We start from the raw sequence: 23666 nt of genomic DNA, 5'->3' as shown, positions 1-23666 counted from the left end.
TGGACGAAACTGCACAAACTTCTGATAACAGTCCACAGTAGCTCTAAACACAGTCAGCACATCTATTCCCAGAATGCAATCAAAATCCTCCATCACAAGAATCATCAAATTAGCAGTTAAAACATTACCCTCAAACTCTAGAGGACAACACAAAACTAGACGTTTAGCTAGCACCGAATGACCCATCGGCGTGGAAACAGATACCACAACGTCCAAAGAAGTGAAAGGTAACTTATGACGCTTAGCAAATCTCGCAGATATGAATGAATGAGATGCACCAGTGTCAATGAGAACGTAAGCAGGTAATCCACATAATAAAAACACACCTGCGATAACTCTCTCGTTCTCCTCAGCCGCCTGATCCTGGTTAAGAGCAAAGACCTGCCCTTGAGTACGCGGTCGAAGGTTAGAACCCTGAGTAGACTGTCCTTGCTGTGGCCTCTGATGAACTGAAGCCTGAGAACCAGATCCTGATCCTCCGCCCGTCTGTGGACAATCTCTCTTCATGTGGCCCATCTCACCGCACTTGTAACAAGCACCCGCAACCTTGCGACAACGCTCCGTCGGATGATCCTTCCCGCAGTGCTGAAACGGGTCCCTCTTCTTCCCAAAATGGTGAACTCCTCCAGATCCAGAGGAAGAAGAAGTAGATCCAGCCTTCTTAAATGCTTGGCCGCGGGGACCCAAAGAACTAGTAGGACGAGCAGACTGCATGGCTCGACCTCTCAACAAACTGCCCTCAGCCTGGCGACAACGATTTACAAGGCCCTCATACGATGTCGGATCATCGCAGACAACAACCCGATCATAAATCTCCTGATTGAGGCCCTGAAGAAAATGGTTATACTTGGCCATAGCATTGTCACTGACATGCGGAACATACGGAAGCAACTCAAAGAACTTCTGCTGATACTCATCAACAGACAAACTTCCCTGCTTCAGATTGATCAACTCAATTGCCTTGGTCTGCAGAAGAGCTGGCGGAAAGTAAAGCAGCATGAAAGCGGCTCGGAAATCGGCCCAAAGAACTCGACCCTGTCGCTGAACTATCGGTGCAGAGGTAGACCTCCACCACTTACGCGCACCACCCTCCAGCAAGAAATCAAGGGTATCAATCTGCTGCTCCGCCGAGCACTGAAAAGTCTTGAAGCAGCTCTCCATCCTCTCAAGCCAGTTCTCCGCAACATCCGGGGTCTCACCGCCTGAAAGAGGTTTCGGCCCCATCTGCAAGAACCGATGCATACTAAAACTCCGAGGCTCATCACGACGGTGTTGACGACGTTCTCGATGCTCTCGACGACGCTCCCGATCGTCGCGGTCTCCCCAGCGTCCAACGCTGCCATGACTACTAGCATCGTCGTCAAAACCAGACATCGCTAGCTACAAAAGTTACTAGAGATTAAACCCAAAAGAACAGTTCTAAATCCCAAAATCTTAATGCATGCTCTGATACCATAAATGTTGTGACCCGTTCCAGAATCACCTACTAATCAGAACTTAAGCATGCAAAATTATCATTTAAAACTGAATCAGGTAAACAGCGGAAAAACAGTAATACAACCCAATCGAATCTGTAAGTACAAAATACTTAAACAACCAGATCGAACTAAATACCAAAAACAAAATACCAACAACTACAGGTCAACCTCTGCCAGCTCCCTGTCCACTCCCTCCTGGACCGTCCAACCTGAGACCTGCCCCATCGAATAGGGTGTCCAAAACAGAGATAAACCGAGGACGTGAGCATAAAACGCTCAGCACCGAAAGCATGAGTATACAAGACTATGACATGCATGTATGCAAAATGTACTGGATACCAGGATCTGGGTATAACGAAATACTGCTCAGGTAAATGACGTCAAGGTATGTAGCACTCTGCGCCGTCGCACCAGGAGGTGGCTCCCATACCAAAATAAACCTGTGGATATACCGGTGACCTGACCACCGTCGGCCAACGGGGTCCAACCATCCACAACAAACGAGGGCTGAGCACCCTCTCAACAGGCTATCTCAAAAATAGTCAGGCTCAACATGATTATGCAAATGCCGCATAATAAACCATGCATCATATGACAGATAATAATGCAACATATAAACATGCAACACATAGTAAAGCATACTCAATCCTGCTATCTCGGATAGTACTTTCGTACCTCAAATCAGTAGATCCTAGCAATCAGTCCTAGAATCAAGTCTGCGTCCGTAGTCAGCCCACTGATGCCGCTAGCTCCCAACTAGAGCACAGCTCCGCTACAAAACCAGTAGCTCCCCGCTAGTGCCTAAACCTCGGGAAAAGACTAGAAACCCATCAGAAACGACTAAAACGCTCTGGAACACTCGGAATTGGCGAGTAAAAAGTGAGGCCTCGCGCCTCTATTTATAGACAACGATCGGACGATCCGATCCACTTCGGACGATCCGATCCACTGTACACTTCGGACTTTCCGAACCCTGCATGTCTTCCACGTGTCCAGACACCTGTCTTCGGACGATCCGAACCCTGATCGGACGATCCGAACTCTGCATGTCTTCCACGTGTCCGGCCACCTGTCTTCGGACGATTCGAACCCTCTTCGGACGATCCGAACTCGCTTCGGACGATCCGAACTCTGTTCGGTCCTTCCGATCCCACCGAAATATATTTAATCCAATAATTAACTCAAATTAGGCATCGAGATACTACACTGTCCAAACCACTTAACTAACATGCATTTAATTTAAAAAAAACATCAAACCTCCAAATTTCTATATCATAAAAGCATTTAAAAAAATTCTGCATAAAAAATTTAAAGCAGTAAAACTCACAGACTTGATGCATGACTTCTCGAGCTTATCGGAGTGGCAGATACACAACCCTTTCGGGATCCTTGTCTCTGATATTAACTGAAAAATCTCTTATTTTTAACTTTAATTTAAATAAATATTAAAAAAATTTGTTTTCTTAAATGAAACATTTTCTTCTAACTTCAAAATCATCCAACATAAAACTAATATTTAAAAATCTTAAATGCATTAAATCCATAAATCATCACCCACAAAATCGTATATCCATTTTAAAATAATGCAACAACTAAACTTCAAAATAAATTATAAAATATTTAATAAAATAATCCTCAAAATCTTTACTTTAAAACTTTAAATCTTAATCTAATGCGCAAAATTAAAGTCACCTGGGAGTGTACTGTCAGATCCGATCCACTCTAAGTTTTAGCGTCTCCCTCAAAAATCATCCTCACCTGCGACCATCCAAACCTAGTGAGTCTAATGACTCAACACATTCTAATCATAAATATCAAATAATACATATATAGGCACATACATTTAAAAATCATAATCTTATTTAAAATAAGCTGGTGTGAAACTTGTAATCATATATAAATCATAAAGCCTTTCATCATCGTATATCATTTTGGGTGAAGTTTGATACTTGAAAGTGACTATCATATCATCATGGTCAATTGATCAGTCTAGCTATACCAAATACCTGGGTGCGGAGCGTTAGCAACTCTTGTCACTAGGTTGTGGCCAAATATGGAAATACGTTCGTCGAACTCCCTCTGGGGCCTTTTCCCTCACGATATCACCAATCATATCTTTTTTTGTCACAGTCAATTCACTTCTTTTAAAATATTTTTCTTTTACTTTTATTTATAAAATATAGTATCCTTCAAAAATCGTAAAATAGCATTTTTCGGGAAAAAAATCGTACAACATTTGCAAATATCATATTTTCATCATAAACATTATAAAATATCATTTAGAATGTATTATGAATTTTTGGGACACTGTCAGACCTTTTAAACTACCTGGGACGTAAAATGATCATTTGCCCCTGGACCTCGAACTTCCCATTTTTACTTTTTCTTACTTTTATTGGCTCGAGCCTATCCCAATTCATCATATAATCTTAAATTTGATTTCTAATATTTTTAATGACTTAAAAACTAAACCGTGAAGCGTTCCAAACCCGGATTAATTCAAAAATTAATATTTTCTTCCCAAATTTTAAACTTACACTTTTCATTCCTAAACTTCTCCCATGAGTCATGAACCATCCCCTTGAACCACGGTTCGAGCCCCATCTCTTTCCCTAGCCATTTTCGAACCTTTTTCTCCCAACCAAGCCGCCCGCCTAAAACTCTCGAGCCACCTTGGACTAGACCATTTTCAGACCACCAGCCACCCTCCTGGACCCTACTGGCCCTGTTGGATCAGCCCCTGACTAGCCACACCAGCCCTTTCGCACCCTGTAACCTAGTCGATGGAAACATCCCAAAACATGCAAGGAAAACCCTAACTTTCAAGCCCCCACCATACACTTCCTTTGCTACTTTCCAGCCTTTGTTTATTCCTTAAACGACACTTTTACAATACTTTAATGTCCTATAACGGCGGCATGTCCTTTAGAAATCATAACATGTCTCAAACGAGTGCAAAAACGTCAAAACTTTGAAAAATATTCATCCAACCGTCAAATAATTTGATCAATATAATTTCCGTGCTTTAAAACATAAACACCCATATTATGATTTGAATGGTACAAAAAGAAAGTTTTGAAACGTGTCTTTACGTTTAAAACGCTCGAAATATGAATACCAAAGCGATCGAACGTCGATGACGAACGGAAGATAATTTCTACCCTTTTTTTCTCGTCGATACCCCACCAAAAACCTAATTGTGATGCAAGGGAATCAGGTGATCGTTACTGGAAGGAAGAACGATGAAGAAAATCGAACAACGAAGGAGAAAAAAATTTGAAACTTTACTTGCCCAAGAGCTCCGAGTTTCGGCCGATGTTCTACCTTCACTTTCAATTTCACGTAAATTGTGTGTGTGTGTTCGGTGTGTGTGGGGGTGTGTGTGTGTGTGTGTGTCTATAGTTTATGTGTGTAGAAGTCTTTTAAAAATAATTTAAAAAGATTTCCTAAACACTTAATTATTGGGCTTAATTAACCCTAGAGTTTTAAATAATAATTTAGGATCATTAAGATTTATAAAATAATAAGGCCTCAAATTAAAAGATTTAAAAATACATATTTCCAAAAATCCCTTAAAAATTATATAAAATTCATTGCTCCCACTAATTAATTTAAACTTTACCTTAAATGCAATAATTCTTAAATATTTAAAATAAATATTTTCTTAACTAGAAATAATAATTTAGCTTTTAAATCTTTAGCAACTTAATCGTCTCCAGCCCTCTGTCCAACCAATCACCGATATTCGTCTGAAAATTTTAATTTATGAACTCAATCAAAATTACACAATCAATCATTTAGTTACTCAAAATATATCATTCATGCATCAAAAATAATTTTATTACAATATTTTAGGAATTTAATAATTTTCATGTATGCGATCTATGTGGACTGATTTTCAGACGTTACAAGTTCACCTATCATGCTCATATCAAACTTTTCATACATCGACTTTGAAAGTTTCTCATACAATTTTGAGTTAGTTGAACTAAAAATTATACCAGCAACATATATTTGAACTAGTAGAGTAAGATCATTTTCAACAAACGTAAACAATGTTTTATCAACAGAACCAATTTTTAAATCATGATGACAATGTTGTGGTGATTGTATTAATCCATACAAGGCTTTATTTAATATAATCACATTATTCGGTAAGGTATGTTTAACAAAACCTGGATGCTGTTTTACATATACTTCTTCTTGCAGTTGGCCATTGACAAAAAACTATCCTTACATCCATCGAAAACACTTTGAAATTATTATAAGTAGCATAAACAAAAAATTTTGATTGCCTCTAATCTATCTACTGATGTAAATATTTCATTATGTTTTCTTCTTGCCTAAATTCTTGTGTGACTAATAATGTTTTATTTCTAATTAGAAATCCTTCTTCATTCAGCTTGTTTCTATAACCCACTGAGTTCCTATGACTGAGTGGTGGGTGGGCCTAGGAACTAAGCACCAAAACTTATGTATCTCAAATTGGTTTAGTTCATCATGCATTTCTTCAATCAAATTGTTATCCATTAAAGCTTTGTCTATCTTATTAGGTTTTAATTGTGAAATAAAAGCTAAATGCGAAAATTCATTTAGCATATATTTTCTAGTTATTCGGGATGATGATGGGTTACCGATCACCAGAGATGGTGGGTGAGTCTTACTCCATTTGTAACATGGTCTGAGAGGATTGTTGTCAGCATTGTCCTGAGTAAGATCAGTTTGGTTTTCTTCAGTCGGGTTACCATCAGCTAGATTATAATCAGTCTAGTTTACTTCAGTTTGGTTCATATCAGCTTGGTTATCAACATCGTCTTCTTGTTCCTCAATAACATGTCTAGTTGACTGATCTAGAATCACAGGTTCAGGTGATTGATTAATTCTCTTGTTCGCAACGTCCTCATCTTCACTTTCACGTTCCATATACGTGTCTTTGATGCACTTATTTAGATCAACAAGTTTAGTTTGGTTATTAGTCAGTTGGTTTCATCAAACTCAACAATTAATGTATTTTTATTAAACACACGAAAATACTATTGGCTGCAAAATAGCCAAAAATCATACAGACATATGATTTAACATTGAAAACAGATAAATGATTTTTGTCAGTATTATGAATATAACACTTACAACCAAACACATGAATTAAGACACATTATGTTTCCAATTATTCAATATCTCATAAGGTGTTTTACCAATTCTTTTTATTAATCATTTTTCAATTATGTGTGTAGCATGCAGTGTTTATTTCTTCTACCAAAAATCATTGAAAAATCCTGGAATCAGCAAGCATTGTTCTAATAGCTTCTTTAAGGTTCTATTCATTCTCTCAGCAACACCATTCTGCTGAGTGGTTATAGCTATTGAGGATCTATGTTGGAATCCTTGATCATCTAGATAAGATTCAAGAATTTGTTTGTGAATTCAGTACCGCTCTCACTTTGAAACTGATCTATCCCACAATATTTTGTTTCATTCATGTGATACTACATAAACATCAATATTTGTACATCACAAAAAAAAATAAATACAAAATTTCAATTTGTCAAAATCTCATGATATATTTGATAAACATAAAAATTGTACATTAATTAAATGTTTTATAATATAAATATATAGCTTTTGTTTTATTAAATGTTTAAATATTATATGTTTTATAATAAATTGTATAAAATATAAGTTGTGTAATTGCAAGTTTTTACTATTTTTTTACAGGTTCGATAAAACAAGAATAAACTTGGAGTTTCAAATGGAATTAAGATGATTCTTGCACCTATAGAAAGTTTATGTTAATATCTACAATATTGATGGCAAGCATGAGATAAAAATCTTCTCACAAGTGGGATCAAATTAAGCAACAAATAAAGTTATCAAAGGAGTGGCAGTTTTACCATGCTCTAGTATTTTGACCATATCTCTCAAATTACTTGGTCAAATGGTTTGAAAAAAATACCACTACTATACAACTCAATTATCCACATGTTTCTTTTTATGTGAAGAAGTAAATTCGGAGAAGAAGATTTTCAAAAGTGAAGTGTAATATAATATCATATCTCGGAACACCAATGAAGACTTTTGTGTAAAAAAAATAATATTTTATTTGTGGTTGTCTCCCCAAATTTGGCTATAAATAGGGGTGTTGTAATGTATTGAGATATCCCTCATTCTATGAACAAACCTTTGAGTTCATAATATTTCTCTCTATATTTTTCTTTTATTTCTTCATTTAAATATAATTAGCATGATAATTTCATATTCAAAGTTTTACACTTTGAATAATGAATAGCTAACTTCCTAAAGTTGAGATGAAAAGGTGAAACTCTTGGCATGATAATAAGGTTACTAAAAGGTAAGAATCCATGTTTTATATTATTTAATCGTTATTTATTGTTTATGTTATATTTATTTCTTTAAGTATTTTTATACCCTACTTACAAGTGGGAGTTTTGATTTATTGTTGATATATGTTACACTAAATTCTTGGAACCATTTAAATGTTAGTTTGGTTTTACCAACCATTTAAAGTGGATGTCTTGATTTATGATATATGAATATATCATAATATTAATTTCTTGGTATCATTTAAATGTTAGTTTGGTTTTACCAACCATTTAAAGTGGGAACCTTGATTTAGTGTTTACAAATATATATATAGCACAATAAATACTTGACCACATTTATAAGTTTTGGTATATGTTATATACTTATAAGATAATAATATATAATATAATATAAATATGATTATTTAATATATTGGAACCATTTTATTAAGTGAATTTCAATATTATTCGTTAATATTAACTTTATAAAAATACCAAGAGTGGATCCTTTAATCTCAACTACTTAAATTAAAATTTGAAACAATTAAAATTTACCCATTAAAGATTCAAACAATTAAAATTAAAAAGAAACAAAAACAAAACAAAACAAAAAAACATTGTAGTGGACTTGTAATTACCTTAGCTTCCATGTGGATACGATATCGGACTCACCGAATTATACTACTTGTGGACAACCTGCTCCTGGGAGTGCAACAATCAGAGTCGCAACAAGTTTTTGACGTCATTGCCGGGGAAGTATAATTTAATTTCAAGTCTATTTAATTTCCTTTATAGTTTATTTTTCTTTATTTGAATTTTTATTGCTTTTGTGTGTTTTTATTCTGTTGCATTTTCATTTGCATTTGCATGAGCATTTGGTCATGTACACTTAGTGGTCGACTCATTCGAAATAACCTTTTATTTTTACAAAACATGGCGGAAGAACACATCTAAGAAAATGAAGATGAAATTCAATCTTAACATGATCATGATAGACGAAGAACACTTAGAGATCACATGAATCCTACACGTACTAGTGCACCTTCATGTCTAGTTTTTCCCCCTGATGCATCTCATTTCAATTTTAAGTCTGGTATTATCCAACTTTCATGGCTTAGATTCTGAAAATCCATACATGTATTTACGAGAATTTGAAGAAGTGTGCAACACATATAATGATCTAAATTGTAGCATGAACACCATTCGACTTAAGCTTTTTCCTTTTTCTTTAAAAGATAAAGCTAAAACTTGGCTACAAAATCTTAGATCGGGATCCATTCGAACTTGGGATGAATTGCAACAACAATTTTTGAAAAAGTTTTTTCCATCACATGGAACAAATTCTTTCAAAAGGCAAATCATCATTTTCACTCAAAAACAAGGAGAAACTTTTTATCAGTGTTGGGATAGATACAAAGAATTGCTTAATCTTTGTCCACATCATGGTTTTGAAATTTGGAGGGTTGTTTCTCAATTTTATGAAGGCTTAACACCTAAAGATAGGCAAATGATTGAATTTATGTGTAATGGAACATTTGAAGATAAAGATCCAAACGAGGCAATTGAGTATCTCGATTCATTAGCTGAAATGCTCAAAATTGGGACAATATAGGTACAATCGAACCATCAAACAAGATTCAATCTCCTACATCTGGTGGAGGTATGTACACTCTCAAAGATGAACATGATCTTCAAGCTAGATTTACCTCTTTGGCAAGAAAAGTTGAGGCACTTGAATTGAAAAAGAATGGTCAATTAAAATATGTTCAAGAAATTGTGTGTCACATCTGTGATACAAGTGATCATTTTACAAAAGATTGTCTCACTTTACCCTCTTTTAAAGAATGTCTCCATGAACAAGTCAATGTTTTGAACAATTTCAAAAGGCCAAATTTTGAACCATTTTCTCAAAATTACAATCCAGGTTGGCAAAATCATCCAAATTTTAATTGGAGGAATGATAATGCTGCACAATTTCCGCAACCACATTTTCAAAATCAACAAAATTTTCAAAATTATGCACCTTATGTTCCTCCACCTAAAAGGAATTTGGAAGATTTATTGAATTCTTTCATTACAAAGCAAGAGTCTATCAATACTCAAACTGCTCAAACCATGACAGATTTGAAAGATACTCTTGCTAAATTTGCATCTGCACTTAATATTCATGAAAAAGGTAAATTTTCTTCACAACTCTGCCTAATCCCAAGGATCATCATTCACAAACTGGAACTTCTGGAACTCAACCGATGGATCAGGTAAAATCTGTTATTATCCTTCGAAGTGGTAAGGTTGTGGAAAAATCCATTATTGAACCTTGTGAAGATGATGATAAATCAACTTCAAAGGGTAAGGAAGTGGAACCCATAACTTGCGAAGAGGAGGTTCAACAGACAGTGTCACCACCATTCCCTCATGCATTGAAAAATACAAAAAAATAAAATTTGAATTCTGATATATATGATATTTTTAAACAAGTAAAAGTTAATATTCCTTTATTAGATGCAATAAAACAGGTACCATCATATGCCAAATTTTTGAAAGACTTGTGCACTGTGAAAAGAAAATTGAATGTGAAAAAGAAAGCATTTTTAGCCGAACAAGTAAGTGCAATCATTCAAAATAATAATACTTTGAAATACAAAGACCCAGGTTGTCCTACTATTTCTTGTATTATTGGAGAACGAAAAATTAAAAAAGCATTGCTTGACCTTGGAGCTAGTGTGAATTTACTTCCATATTCAGTTTATCAAGAACTCAATCTAGGCGAGTTAAAACCTACTTCGGTAACACTTTTACTTGCTGATAGATCTGTTAAAGTGCCAAGAGGTATGGTAGAAGACGTGTTGGTCCAACTTGATAACTTTGTATATCCTGTTGAATTCATAGTTTTAGATACACAACCTATTGAAGCTTGTAATGCAATTCCTGTAATTTTAGGTCGTCCATTTTTAGCAACTTCTAATGCTCTTATAAATTGCAGGAATGGAATAATGAAGTTGTCATTTGGTAACATGACCTTGGAGCTTAATGTGTTTAATCTTTGTAAGCAACCACATGACAAAGGAGATGAAAGTGAAGATGAAAATCTTATTGAAACTTTTGTGGAAGAAAACATTCAAGAAGGGAGTACTCGTGATCTATTAGATATTTTTTCAATCGATACTGTAAAAGAAAATATTGAAATTGATCTTGATGATTTTATTATGTATCACCCGTTACCGGGATCAGAAAAAGAATTTGAGGCAAAATATGATAACAAAGACGAACCACCCATATTGGAGTTAAAACCCTTGACAGAAGAATTGAAGTATGCATTTCTTGGAGAAGATGAAACATATCCGGTGGTAATTTCTTCCAAACTATCAAGTAATCAAGAAGGTCAATTAGTTGATATGCTTAAAAGACATAAAAATGCAATTGGTTGGACACTAAAAGATCTTAAGGGCATTAATCCACTAATTTGCACTCACAAAATTCACTTAGAAGAAAATGGTAAAACATCTCAACAACCACAAAGGAGATTAAATCCACACATGAAAGACGTTGTGAAAACTGAAGTTCTCAAACTACTTGATGTTGGGATTATCTACCTTATTTCTGATAGTAAGTGGGTAAGCCCAACACAAGTAGTTCCAAAAAAATCTGGCATCACAGTGATAAAAAATGAAAAAGGTGAATTGTTAACAATTCGAGTCCCATCTAGTTGGCGGATGTGTATTGATTATAGAAAATTAAATGACGCCACTAGAAAAGTTCATTTTCCATTACCATTTTTGGATCAAATTTTAGAAAGAGTAGCAGGTCATCCATACTACTGTTTTCTTGATGGATATTCAGGTTATTATCAAATTCCCATTGCACTCGAAGATCAAGAAAAATCTACATTCACATGTCCTTTTGGAACATTTGCATTTAGAAGGATGTCATTTGGATTATGCAATGCCCCAGAAACATTTCAAAGATGTATGTTAAGCATTTTTTGCGACATGGTTGAAAATTGTTTGGAAATTTTCATGGATGATTTAACTGTCTTTGGGAATACATTTGATAATTGTCTTGAAAATTTGGAAAAAGTTTTAAAAATATGCGAGGAAAAAGGTCTTATTTTAAATTGGAAAAAATGTCATTACATGATTACTTCTGGAATTGTTTTGGGACATGTCGTGTCATCTCATGGAATTGAAGTTGATAAAGCAAAAGTTGATGTCATTGCCAATTTACCCCCTCCAAAAACCATTAAAGAAATTCGCTCATTTTTGGGACATGCTGGATTTTATAGGAGGTTTATAAAGGACTTTAGTTTAATCTCTAAACTCATTTGTAACCTCTTAACAAAAGACACTGCATTTGAGTGGACTCAAGAATGTCAAAATGTTTTTGATAAAATAATTCGACATTTAACATCAGCTCCTATCATGCAACCTCCTGACTGGTCTTTACCATTTGAAATCATGTGCGATGCGAGTGATTATGCAGTCGGTGCAGTACTGGGTCAAAGAAGAAAAGGTAAGCCTTATGTGATATATTATGCAAGTAGAACTTTAAACAATGCTCAAATGAATTACTCCACAACTGAAAAAAACTACTTGCTGTAATATTTGCATTAGATAAATTTCGTTCTTATTTGATTGGATCAACGACTATTGTGTTTACTGATCATTCTGCTATTAGATATTTGTTGACCAAACAGGATGCAAAGCCACGACTGATACGATGGATTTTGTTGCTCCAAGAATTTGACATTGTGATCAAAGATAAAAAAGGAACCGAGAATGTCGTAGCCGATCATTTATCGATACTAGTAACAGGATCATCTTGTGAAATAACACCAATTAACGATAATTTTCCTGATGAACATCTATTTTCAGTTACTACTACACCTTGGTTTGCTAACATAGTAAATTTTCTTGTGCCAGGAAAAATGTCACCGCAATGGAGTTCCCAAGATAAAAGAAAATTTTTGAATGAGGTAAAAAACTTTTATTGGGATGATCCGTATCTGTTCAAGTATTGTCCAGATCAAATTTTTCGACGTTGCATACCCGACAATGAGGTAAGTAGTGTCATTAAATTTTGTCATTCAGAAGCATGCAGAGGACATTTTTCTTCAAAGAAAACGGCTGCAAAAATCTTGCAGTGTGGATTTTATTGGTCCACTTTGTTTAAAGACACCCACGAAATCTGCAAGATCTATGAAAATTGTCAAAAATTGGGTGCGATTTCAAAAAGAAACATGATGCCTTTGAATCCTATCATTGAAATTGAAATCTTTGACTATTGGGGAATTGATTTTATGGGACATTTTCCACCGTCGTTTGGATACTTGTATATTTTAGTTGCAGTTGATTATGTTTCCAAATGGATAAAGGCAATTCCATGTCGAACAAATGATCATAAAATCGTCATCAAATTTTTAAAAGAAAATATTTTTAGTAGATTTGAAATTCCTCGAGCCATGATAAGTGATGGGGGAACTCACTTTGTTAATAAACCATTTGCTTCATTAATGAAAAAATATGGTATTACTCATAAAGTAACTACTCCTTATCATCCTCAAACAAATGGACAATTTGAATTAGCTAATAGGGAGATAAAGCAAATTTTGGAAAAAATTGTTAACTCAAATAGAAAAGATTGGTCTATGCAACTTAGTGATGCACTTTAGGCATATCGAACAGCTTTTAAAACATCATTGAATATGTCTCCCTATAGGTTGGTTTATGGAAAACATTGTCATTTACATGTGGAATTGGAACATAAAGCTTATTGGGTGATCAAAACTTTAAATTCAAGCATGGATGATGCCAACAAATTGCGTAAATTGCAACTTAATGAACTTGATGAACTCAGAAATGACGCGTATGAGAATTCAAGGATTTATAAAGCAAAAATCAAGTCATTTCATGATAAAACAATTCTTAAAAAATCTTTTGAGATTGGTAAAAAAATTTTGCTATATAATTCTCGACTTCTCATATTCACAGGAAAATTACGATCAAGATGGACAGGCCCATATGTTGTAAAGCATGTATATCCTTATGGAGCTGTGGATATTGAAAATCCTAAAAATGGTGATGTTTTTAAAGTGAATGGACAAAGGCTTAAACCATTTTTGGAAAATGAAATCTTTCAAGAAGAGTTTATTTCCCTTTCTGATCCTTAAATTTTTATGTTGCATTTAATTTTGTTAATTTTTATCTCAGGTTTCTTTAATCTTTTTATTTCCCGCTTAAATGGCGGATAACGGTACTCCGTGACTCTCATAGTCGGTTAAATCAGTTTCCCACAATTTCTGATACAAAAAATTAAAAAAAAATCATTTCTTTTCTTTTCAAAATGGATGAAATCTTCTCAAAAATTTGTAAATATTTTCCCTCTGTTTCTGAAAATGTTCTAAGAAAAATTTATGCAGGAAGGTGCGAAAGATTGAGATTGCTAATGCAAAAAGAAATTCCAGAAGATATTCGTCTTGTAATAGAAGCTAAGGTCCGATTAGGAGGAGAAGTTCCACAATCATTGCTCATTCGGTATTTACCTGGATTAGGAAAAAGTACTTATGCGAAAAAACGAAGGGCCAAAAGTTTAGGGGTTTGTCATAAGTGTGCGAGATGGACTTGTGACAAACGATGCAGATCTTTGGGATGTGTTTCCAATAATAGAGAAGATAAAATTGGTTTCATTAAGAATGGGCTGAGTAAGGAGTCTTTAGATAACATCTTATGGACTCTTGAGACGTATTCTAGTGGACATGTGCATATTGAACTTCTCCGTTTATGGAAACAATTCCAATATGACCGTCATAGTCTTGGGAATCCGACTAAAAAAGACCATGTTTGCCAATTTATAAGAAAATTGGATGGGAAGCATATCCTCGATTCATAGAAGGCGTTGAAGCCGTTTCTGGACGTAAAACCAGAGGAAAATTGTGAGCCACAATCACACTACTGTTTATATGCATGTGTCATTATTGTTTTTATTATTTATTCTTTTTACAGCTGTGACCCATAGTTTTGTTATGATAACATATTACCTCTATAAAATCTCTCATCTTTCTCTCTATTTTCGCAGACCAAAAAAGAAAGTAAAAACATGGCTGGATCCTCTACACAAACATTGAAAAATATTTGTGTATTTTGTGGGTCGAGTCCTGGAAAAAATGAAGTGTTTGTAGAAGCAGCGAATAATCTTGGAAAGATATTGGCTGAGAGAAAAATTCACTTGGTATATGGGGGAGGTAATATTGGGTTAATGGGATCTGTTTCAACATCTGCTCATCTTGGAGGTAGTCAGGTTTTGGGTATTATTCCTACAGCTTTAGCTGAAGGAAATATTACAGGTGTTACGATTGGGGAGGAATTAAAAGTTTCTTCTATGTATGAAAGAATCACTCAAATGATTGAAAATTCTGATGCTTTTATCGCACTACCAGGTGGTTTTGGTACATTAGAAGAAATTTTTCACACTGTTTCCTGGGCACAACTTAATATCCATAATAAACCTGTGGGCTTGTTGAATATCAATAATTATTATGACAGTTTGTTGACATTTCTTGATAAAGCTGTGGAACAAAATTTCATTTCAGAAAATTCACGACGGATGCTCATCTGTGCTTCGACTGCCGACCAATTAATTGATAATTTGGAAGCTTTTGTTCATAAGCATGATCCGATGATAACAAAGATCAATTGGTCGCAATCAAGCAGTAAGAAAAGGAAGTTGGATCATTGATTCAAAAGTCGTAGATTGGTTTGCGTTTGTTTCAGTTTGTTATCTTCAATAAAATTCCAGGTGATATCTCTTTCATTATGTACTCTTTATTAATAGTTATTTTGATATTAGGGACAATGTCATATTCTGATTGGGGGGAGAACAAACTTATAAAAAAAAATTAAAAAAAATATAAAAATATATATATTATTTTATAATAAAATCATGTTTATTGCTTGTATCTTTGTAATTTTTGCAAAAATATCATACATTAAATATTTGAAAGGTTTAAATTAGAAAATGTATTAATCTATCTAAGGATGTTTAATTTTTATTTGGAAAAAAAAAGTCAATTTTAATATTCTGATCAATATAAAAATATGATTTATGAAATCTTTTTGAGTGATTAACCATTGTGATAAAATCAGGTATTAAAGTATATGGCCCAAGATATACCTTATAAGAGTGCCTAAAATTTTAAACTCACACATATTTTGTGAGTGAGTGGAGAGGACTGAGAAAACAGCTTTCGAACCTTTATTGATCATGAGAGAGACTATCTATTGTTTAGATCTTGAGTTCTTATTTTGAAAAAAAAAATGATATTTCCTGAAAGAAAAAAAAATGAGGAGAAAAATACAAAAAGAAAGATATTGAAGATCTATGTAATTTTTAAGTTATATGCTACGACCCATATATCTCTCATAAAAAAAATAAAAAAAAAAAAGAAAGAGAGAAATTTATTGTACAAATTAAATAAATATGTGGTCAAGAAGCATAAACTTAGTCTGATTCCATGATGTTATGAAAAAAAAAAGAAAAAAATATATAATAAGAACAACTAGATTTTGAATCAATGGATTTTCTATCTTTTGATTAGTTTGGCTCGTCTGTCTGTCTGCATTCTGTAAACCATTTTTCTGAGCATTTATCTGTATTCCAACTCCATGAGAGAAATCGTTGCCATAAATTGAAACATTTATTAACCTGTGAGGATATGGAGTTGAGACTCTTACTAGGAATTTCTGAAGGCCGTGTACATTTAACTACCTGAAATAAGCTTTGAATTGATCATCTCAAATTATTTCATAAATTATAATTATGATGATCTTGATATAACTTTGACAGTTTTCAAATTTAATTTAAACACTTAGATAGTTCTGATTACATTTCTATTTAAATTAATCAATATGTTTTGTATTGCTATTAACGCTTAAATTGCTAGGAACTAGCAATAATCTGGTTGGGAGGTGTGATAAACATAAAAATTGTACATTAATTAAATGTTTTATAATATAAATATATAGTTTTTGTTTTATTAAATGTTTAAATATTATATGTTTTATAATAAATTGTATAAAATATAAGTTGTTGTGTAATTACAAGTTTTTAATATTTTTTACAGGTTCGATGAAACAAAAATAAACTTGGCGTTGCAAATGGGATTAAGATGATTCTCGGACCTGTATAAAGTTGATGTTAATATTTACAATATTGTTGGCAAGCATGAGATAAAAATCTTCTCACAAGTGAGATCAAATTAAGCAACAAATAAAGTTACCAAAGGAATGGCAGTTTTACTATGCTCTAGTATTTTGACCATATCTCTCAAATTACTTGGTCAAATGGTTTGAAAAAAATACCACAACTAGACAACTCAATTATCCACATGTTTCTTTTTATGTGAAGAAGCAAATTCGGAGAAGAAGATTTTCAAAAGTGATGTGTAATATAATATAATATCTCGGAACACCAATGAAGACTTTTGTGTAAAAAAATAATATTTTATTTGTGGTTGTCTCCCCAAATTTGGCTATAAATAGGGGTGCATTGTAATGTATTGAGATATCCCTCATTCTTTGAACAAACCTTTGAGTTCATATATTTCTCTCTATATGTTTCCTTTATTTATTCATTTAAATATAATTAGCATGATAATTTCATATTCAAAGTTTTACACCTTGAATAATGAATAGCTAACTTCCTAAAGTTGAGATGAAAAGGTGAAACTCTTGGCATGATAATAAGGTTACTAAAAGGTAAGAATCTATGTTTTATATTATTTAATCGTTATTTATTGTTTATGTTATATTTATTTCTTTAAGTATTTTTATACCCTACTTATAAGTGGGAGTTTTGATTTAATGTTGCTATATGTTACACTAAATTCTTGGAACCATTTAAATGTTAGTTTGGTTTTACCAACCATTTAAAGTGGATGCCTTGATTTATGATATATGAATATATAATATTAATTTATTGGTATCATTTAAATGTTAGTTTGGTTTTACCAACCATTTAAAGTGGGAACCTTGATTTAGTGTTTACAAATATATATAGCACAATAAATACTTGACCACATTTATAAGTTTTGGTATATGTTATATACTTATAAGATAATAATATATAATATAATATAAATATGATTATTTAATATATTGGAACCATTTTATTAAGTGAATTTCAATATTGTTCGTTAATGTTAACTTTATTAAAATACCAAGAGTGGATCCTTTAATCTCAACTACTTAAATTAAAATTTGAAACAATTAAAATTTACCCATTAAAGATTCAAACAATTAAAATTAAAAAGAAACAAAAACAAACCAAAACAAAAAGACATTGTGGTGGACTTGTAATTACCTTATCTTCCCTGTGGATACGATATCGGACTCACCGAATTATACTACTTGTGGACAACCTGCTCTTGGGAGTGCAACAATCAGAGTCGTAACAATATTGAATAAAAATTATGACGATATAATTTATGTAAATATCGATGTATAATATAGTGGATGTACTTTTAGCATTATCCATTTCATTCCCCCAAGCTTAGTATTGATATGGGTCTAAAAAGATCCATGTGCAATAGTTCAAAGCATCAAGAGGTCAATTTACTTCCGTTGCATCATTTTACTTACTTCATTGGTCAGTATGTATCTATTTTGAACATGTTTTTTGGTATGGTATCGATAGGTTTTACACTACATAGAGTTATGTCATATTAACTGGATTTGAGACCAAACTAGTTGGGCTTGGCATAGGTGTATATATTATACCAAAGGCGAGACTTGTCCTCTCTCCCAATGGAATTTTTAATTCCTACATTTTCTCAAGAGTGGCTGAAGAATTGTTCCTGAAGAATGTACTTGTTCATTCTTAATCTTAAGCTTTACAAAGTCTGCCTTTAGATCTGATACTTCACCTTCTTGTTTTCTTGTTTGCAGCTTCTCAAGCCGCACCCACATCCAATTAGCTGTTAAAGATTTTTACTTTTTTAAAAAACTAAATATTTACAATAACATTACAATAAAATGCATTGTTCTAAAAAGCTCGATTCAGCTCCGGTTAAACACGCTTAAGCTTGAAGCTAGACAAAAACCCCTCAATTCGGAGAAAAGTAGAAAAAAAATGGTGAAACTATAGTTTGACCGAATAAAGCGTAATTAAGGCGTTTAATTAAGTGTGGTTAAGCACAATTAATCGTATCTATTTATTTTTATTTTTTTATTTTGAAGGTATGTCTTTTTGTTTTAAAATAATAAATTAGGTTTATAATTTAGATGTCTATATTTTAATTTTAATCATGGGTAAACATGTTTGATAATGATTTGACAAATATTTAGCATTTTTATGTGGTCTAATTGTAAAAACAAATAAAAATTACAATTTTGAGATTTTTATGCTTTTATAAATATGAGAATTAATGGATCAGACTTAAATTTATCATATTTATGTATCATTTTATCTATTTATTGGTTTGAGATAATTACAATTACAATAAAAAAAACGTTTTTTCACGCTTAAATCTGTGTTAATCTCATTTAAGCTTGGAGCTCGACATCCATGTGCCAGGGACGCTTCACGCTTTTTAAAACTTTGATAAAATTAATTTTTTTTAAAAAAAAATTAAATCATTTGAATTAATTAAAACAAAATTTTAAAAATAAAATAATTTTTTTTAAAAAAAAAAGGAAAGTGGGCATGTGGGGGTGGGCCAAGACTTGCCCATTCCTCACGCTTTTAGCTGGCGCGTGCTTGGTTTCTGGCAAGTGCCACAAAGCAAATTTAAAAAATATTAAAAAATTCAGTCAGAGCATTCAAATCAATTGAATGCTTTAACACCAATGTGGATGCGACGATGATGATAAGGCTACAAGTCAAACTTGGGTACTGTTTTTGCTTAGGCTTTTTCTCGCTTAAACAGTAAATTTTGGTGTTTGTGCGGAAACGATGGTCCATAATATGGTGTTAATGACCCCACCAATTAAAATCTAATCTTGTTAAATTTCTTGCAAGTGAAAACAACTCCTTGACATTTTGTTTCTACAGATCCTCAGATTTGTTCAAGAATTTTCTGTAACCCACTTCGCACAGTGTAATTACCGGAGTACTTTATCCTGTCGCGAGAAATCCCAAGATTTTGTAGTGCGAAAAATCTGTTCTTTGTGCTAAACTACCAGTTATTCCTCAAGTTATCAGCACCCTTTTGGTTGGAAAGTTCAAATCCACTCGAATCTTGTGTCACTTTCTAATAATTTTTTTGGTTCTTGTTCATAAAAGCAGTCACTTTTTCTCTATTAGTCACCCACTCAAATCCACTAGCTGTAATTCATTCATTCTTGTTTGTTGGAGAATCCTTTTTTTCAGATTCCAACAAGTTTCTTCCATGGACGTGAAATTTCTTCAGTTTCTGTGTTTAAGTTTATGTAATTTGGTTCTTCTCTCGAGTGCTTTTACACCCCAGGATAATTACCTTATCAACTGTGGATCAAGCGCAAGTGCTGTAGTTTCTGATAACAGGCACTTTCTTGGGGATGCTTCGAAGAATGGTTCAATGTATTTGTCTGGAGGTAAATCTATTGCTCTAAAAAATCCAAACCCTTCTCCCAAGTCTTCCGTTCTTTACGGCACAGCTAGAGTTTTCACTTCTGCTTCAAGCTATGAATTTGACGTCAAGAATCTTGGGATCCATATAGTTCGGATGCATTTCTCTCCGTTTATTTCTCAGAATTATGATCTGAAAATGGGTAATTTTAGCGTTTTGGCAAACGGGGTTTTACTTTTGAGCAATTTTGGTGCTGATACTACTGTTCTTAAAGAGTTCTTCTTTGTGGTGGATAAAGAAAATCTTGAGATTTTGTTAAAGCCTAGTAGTGTTTCAGATTTTGCGTTTGTGAATGCAATTGAGTTTTTTTCAGCTCCCAAAGATTTTGTTATTGACGCCGGTGGTCTAGCATTGATTACTTCTGATGGGATTCAAGAATTTAAGCAGAATATCTCATCCCAAGTTTTAGAAACTGTTCATAGAATTAATGTTGGAGGGTCGAAAATAACACCGTTCAATGATACCCTTTGGAGATATTGGATCCCAGATGAAGATTATCTTAGCTTGAAAACTGCTGCAAAAATTGTTACTTCCAATGATCCGCCAAACTATCAACCCGGTGGGGCAACGCAGGAGAATGCCCCTGATAATGTGTATATGACTGCACAAGAAATGAACATAGCTAATGGGAGTTTGAATTTTTTGTTCAATATTACATGGGATTTCCCAGTTCTATCTGCGGATGATATGTTCTTAGTCCGGTTACATTTTTGTGACATTGTTAGTATTGGACTTAACTCGTTGTACTTTAACATATATATAAATGGGATTACTGCGTATAAAGATGTTGATTTGTCTGTTCTTGCTTTCCACGAGCTAGCTTCGCCTTATTACATTGATTTTGCGGTTGAAAACGCTAAAAAGTCAAATGTCATGCGTGTTAGTGTTGGTCCTTCTGATTTGAGTAATACTTTGAAGAAAAATGCTATACTAAATGGAGTGGAGATCATGAGAATGGTGGATTTTGTTGCTTTACCGAAGACATCTAACAAGAAGCATGTGTGGATTTTGGTTGGTTCGATTGCTGGAGGATTTTTTGTGCTGATTTTGGCTACTACGTTGATTTTTTTCGTTTGTTTTAAATGCAAGAAAAGAAGGGTTAAACCAAAACCAAGACGTTCTGAAAGTGTAGGTTGGACTTCTGTCCGTGGTAGCTCGTATGCAATTTCTGAAGGAACCGCACTTGCCTCTCCTGGCCCTTATGGATATTATGGTTTGAGGATTCCCTTTTTGGATATCCAGGCGGCCACAAATGATTTTGACAAGACTCTGGTTATTGGTTCAGGTGGTTTTGGCACAGTGTATAAAGGGATTCTTAAAGATAACATCAAGGTTGCTGTGAAGCGAGGCATGCCTGGTTCAAGGCAAGGAGTACCTGAATTCCAGACTGAAATTACCGTGCTGTCCAAGATTCGCCATTGCCATCTTGTTTCACTAGTGGGATATTGCGAAGAGCAATCTGAAATGATTCTTGTTTATGAGTATATGGAGAAAGGGCCATTAAGACATCATTTGTACGGAACAACTTTACCACATTTATCATGGAAACAAAGGCTGGAAATATGCATTGGGGCAGCTAGGGGCCTTCACTATCTCCACACTGGTTCGGCTCAAGGTATCATCCACCGCGATATCAAATCAACCAACATTTTACTTGATGAAAACTATGTTGCTAAGGTGGCGGATTTCGGTCTCTCCAGATCTGGTCCATGCCTTGACGAAACTCACGTAAGCACGGGAGTGAAGGGTAGTTTCGGATATCTAGATCCTGAATACTTTCGGAGGCAGCAACTTACGGATAAATCGGATGTGTATTCATTTGGGGTTGTTCTTTTCGAGGTTTTATGCGCTAGACCAGCGGTTGATCCATTGCTTAACCGGGATCAGGTGAATCTAGCCGAGTGGGCGATGGAGTGGCAAAAGAAGGGGTTCATTGAACAAATCGTTGATCGCCGTTTACTAGACCAGATAAAACCGAGCTCATTGAAAAAGTTCGGAGAAACAGCCGAAAAGTGTTTGGCTGAATATGGGGTCGACAGGCCGACAATGGGGGACGTCTTGTGGAACTTGGAACACGCTTATCAACTTCAAACAAATGAGCCACAAACTTCGACGGACAACATTTTATCTGATGATACAGGGGCTCCTAGGCTCGTTCGGGGCGATCCCACGAGCAGTGGAGGTGTTGGTCAGGGGGGTAGCGGGGAGGGTCATTCGGACATTTCGACGACTCGAGTTTTTTCCCAGCTCCTGACCAATGAAGGAAGATGAGATTAGAGACTTATAGCTTATGAATTTTTTAATAACAGTTCAGCTACGTTGGGGCAATTGCCGAAGTTCGAAACCTTACATTGGGTACAACCAAGGCATACACCTTACTGGCGAAAGCAGATCAGCAAATGCTCCTTGCCTTGAACCAGTTAAGCTACGTTGGGGCAGCTGTTCACCCGCTTGCATCTTTTGTTATTTTTTCTTACTTCCCTTTTGTATGGAAGCCAGAGAAATGTCTGTTTTAATTGGTTAATCTTGTAATGGACGATCTCACTTATTTTTTTTATATAGTTTACAAGGTTTTACCGTAAAAAATCAGAAGTTAGGATTGTTTGTTGATGCATTATTGTTCTTTTCTTTTTACTTTCAAGATGCCAGCGGCAACACGCCACGCATATATAAATATTAGAGTAGGTCTCTTGTGAGACGGTCTCATATTTCTTTATCTGTGATATGGGTCAATTTTATTGATATTTACAATAAAAAGTAATAATTTTTCATTGATGATCCAAACAAGATATTCGTCTTACAAAATACGACCCGTAAGATCGTCTCACATAAGTTTTTACCTAAATATTATGTGTTGTTTTTATATAATATGATTATTGTTTTAAAAATATTTTTTTTTGAAATTATCTTAAAAGTATTTGATTTTAATATGATACGTCTTTTTTTTTTTTTTGCAATTTGACGGTTTTGCGGTTTTTTGTTTAATTCAAGACTGAGCATATCAAGAGAACAACTGTGTTATTGCTTTATAGTCGAGATGTAACGTTATATACAAATATTATGTGTTGTTTGTATATAATATGATAATTATTTTAATTTTTTTATTTTAAAATTATTTGATTTTAATAGGATACGTCTTTATTTGTCATTCGATAGTTTTGTGGGTTTTTTGTAATTTAAGACTCAGCATATATGATCTCGCATTGTATATATATAGTATAGATATATCATATCATATATTTTTACCCCAAAAAATGACATGTACAATTC

General features: G+C 33.9%; 1 protein-coding gene and 1 pseudogene across 1 annotated transcript; both read left to right on the top strand.

The window, feature by feature from the left end:
- LOC140842109 (uncharacterized) overlaps positions 1–18934 on the top strand; it is a 32627-nt pseudogene extending 13693 nt beyond the window's left edge.
- A 792-nt stretch (positions 18935–19726) lies between these two features.
- On the top strand, positions 19727–22993 carry LOC140841033 (probable receptor-like protein kinase At5g24010). The gene has a single exon (XM_073208194.1). It carries the CDS (start codon positions 20178–20180, stop codon positions 22665–22667), a length of 2490 nt encoding a protein of 829 aa, XP_073064295.1. The 5' UTR covers positions 19727–20177; the 3' UTR covers positions 22668–22993.
- The last annotated feature ends 673 nt before the right edge of the window (positions 22994–23666 follow it).

This window comes from Primulina eburnea, chromosome 9, assembly GCF_022965805.1.
Source record: "Primulina eburnea isolate SZY01 chromosome 9, ASM2296580v1, whole genome shotgun sequence".
Taxonomy (NCBI): Eukaryota; Viridiplantae; Streptophyta; class Magnoliopsida; order Lamiales; family Gesneriaceae; genus Primulina; species Primulina eburnea.
This window is presented reverse-complemented; position numbering and strand designations above follow the sequence as displayed.

Bases quoted from the DNA above. Each gene is read 5' to 3' on its own strand.
- LOC140841033 (XM_073208194.1), top strand. From the start codon at position 20,178: ATGGACGTGAAATTTCTTCAGTTTCTGTGTTTAAGTTTATGTAATTTG.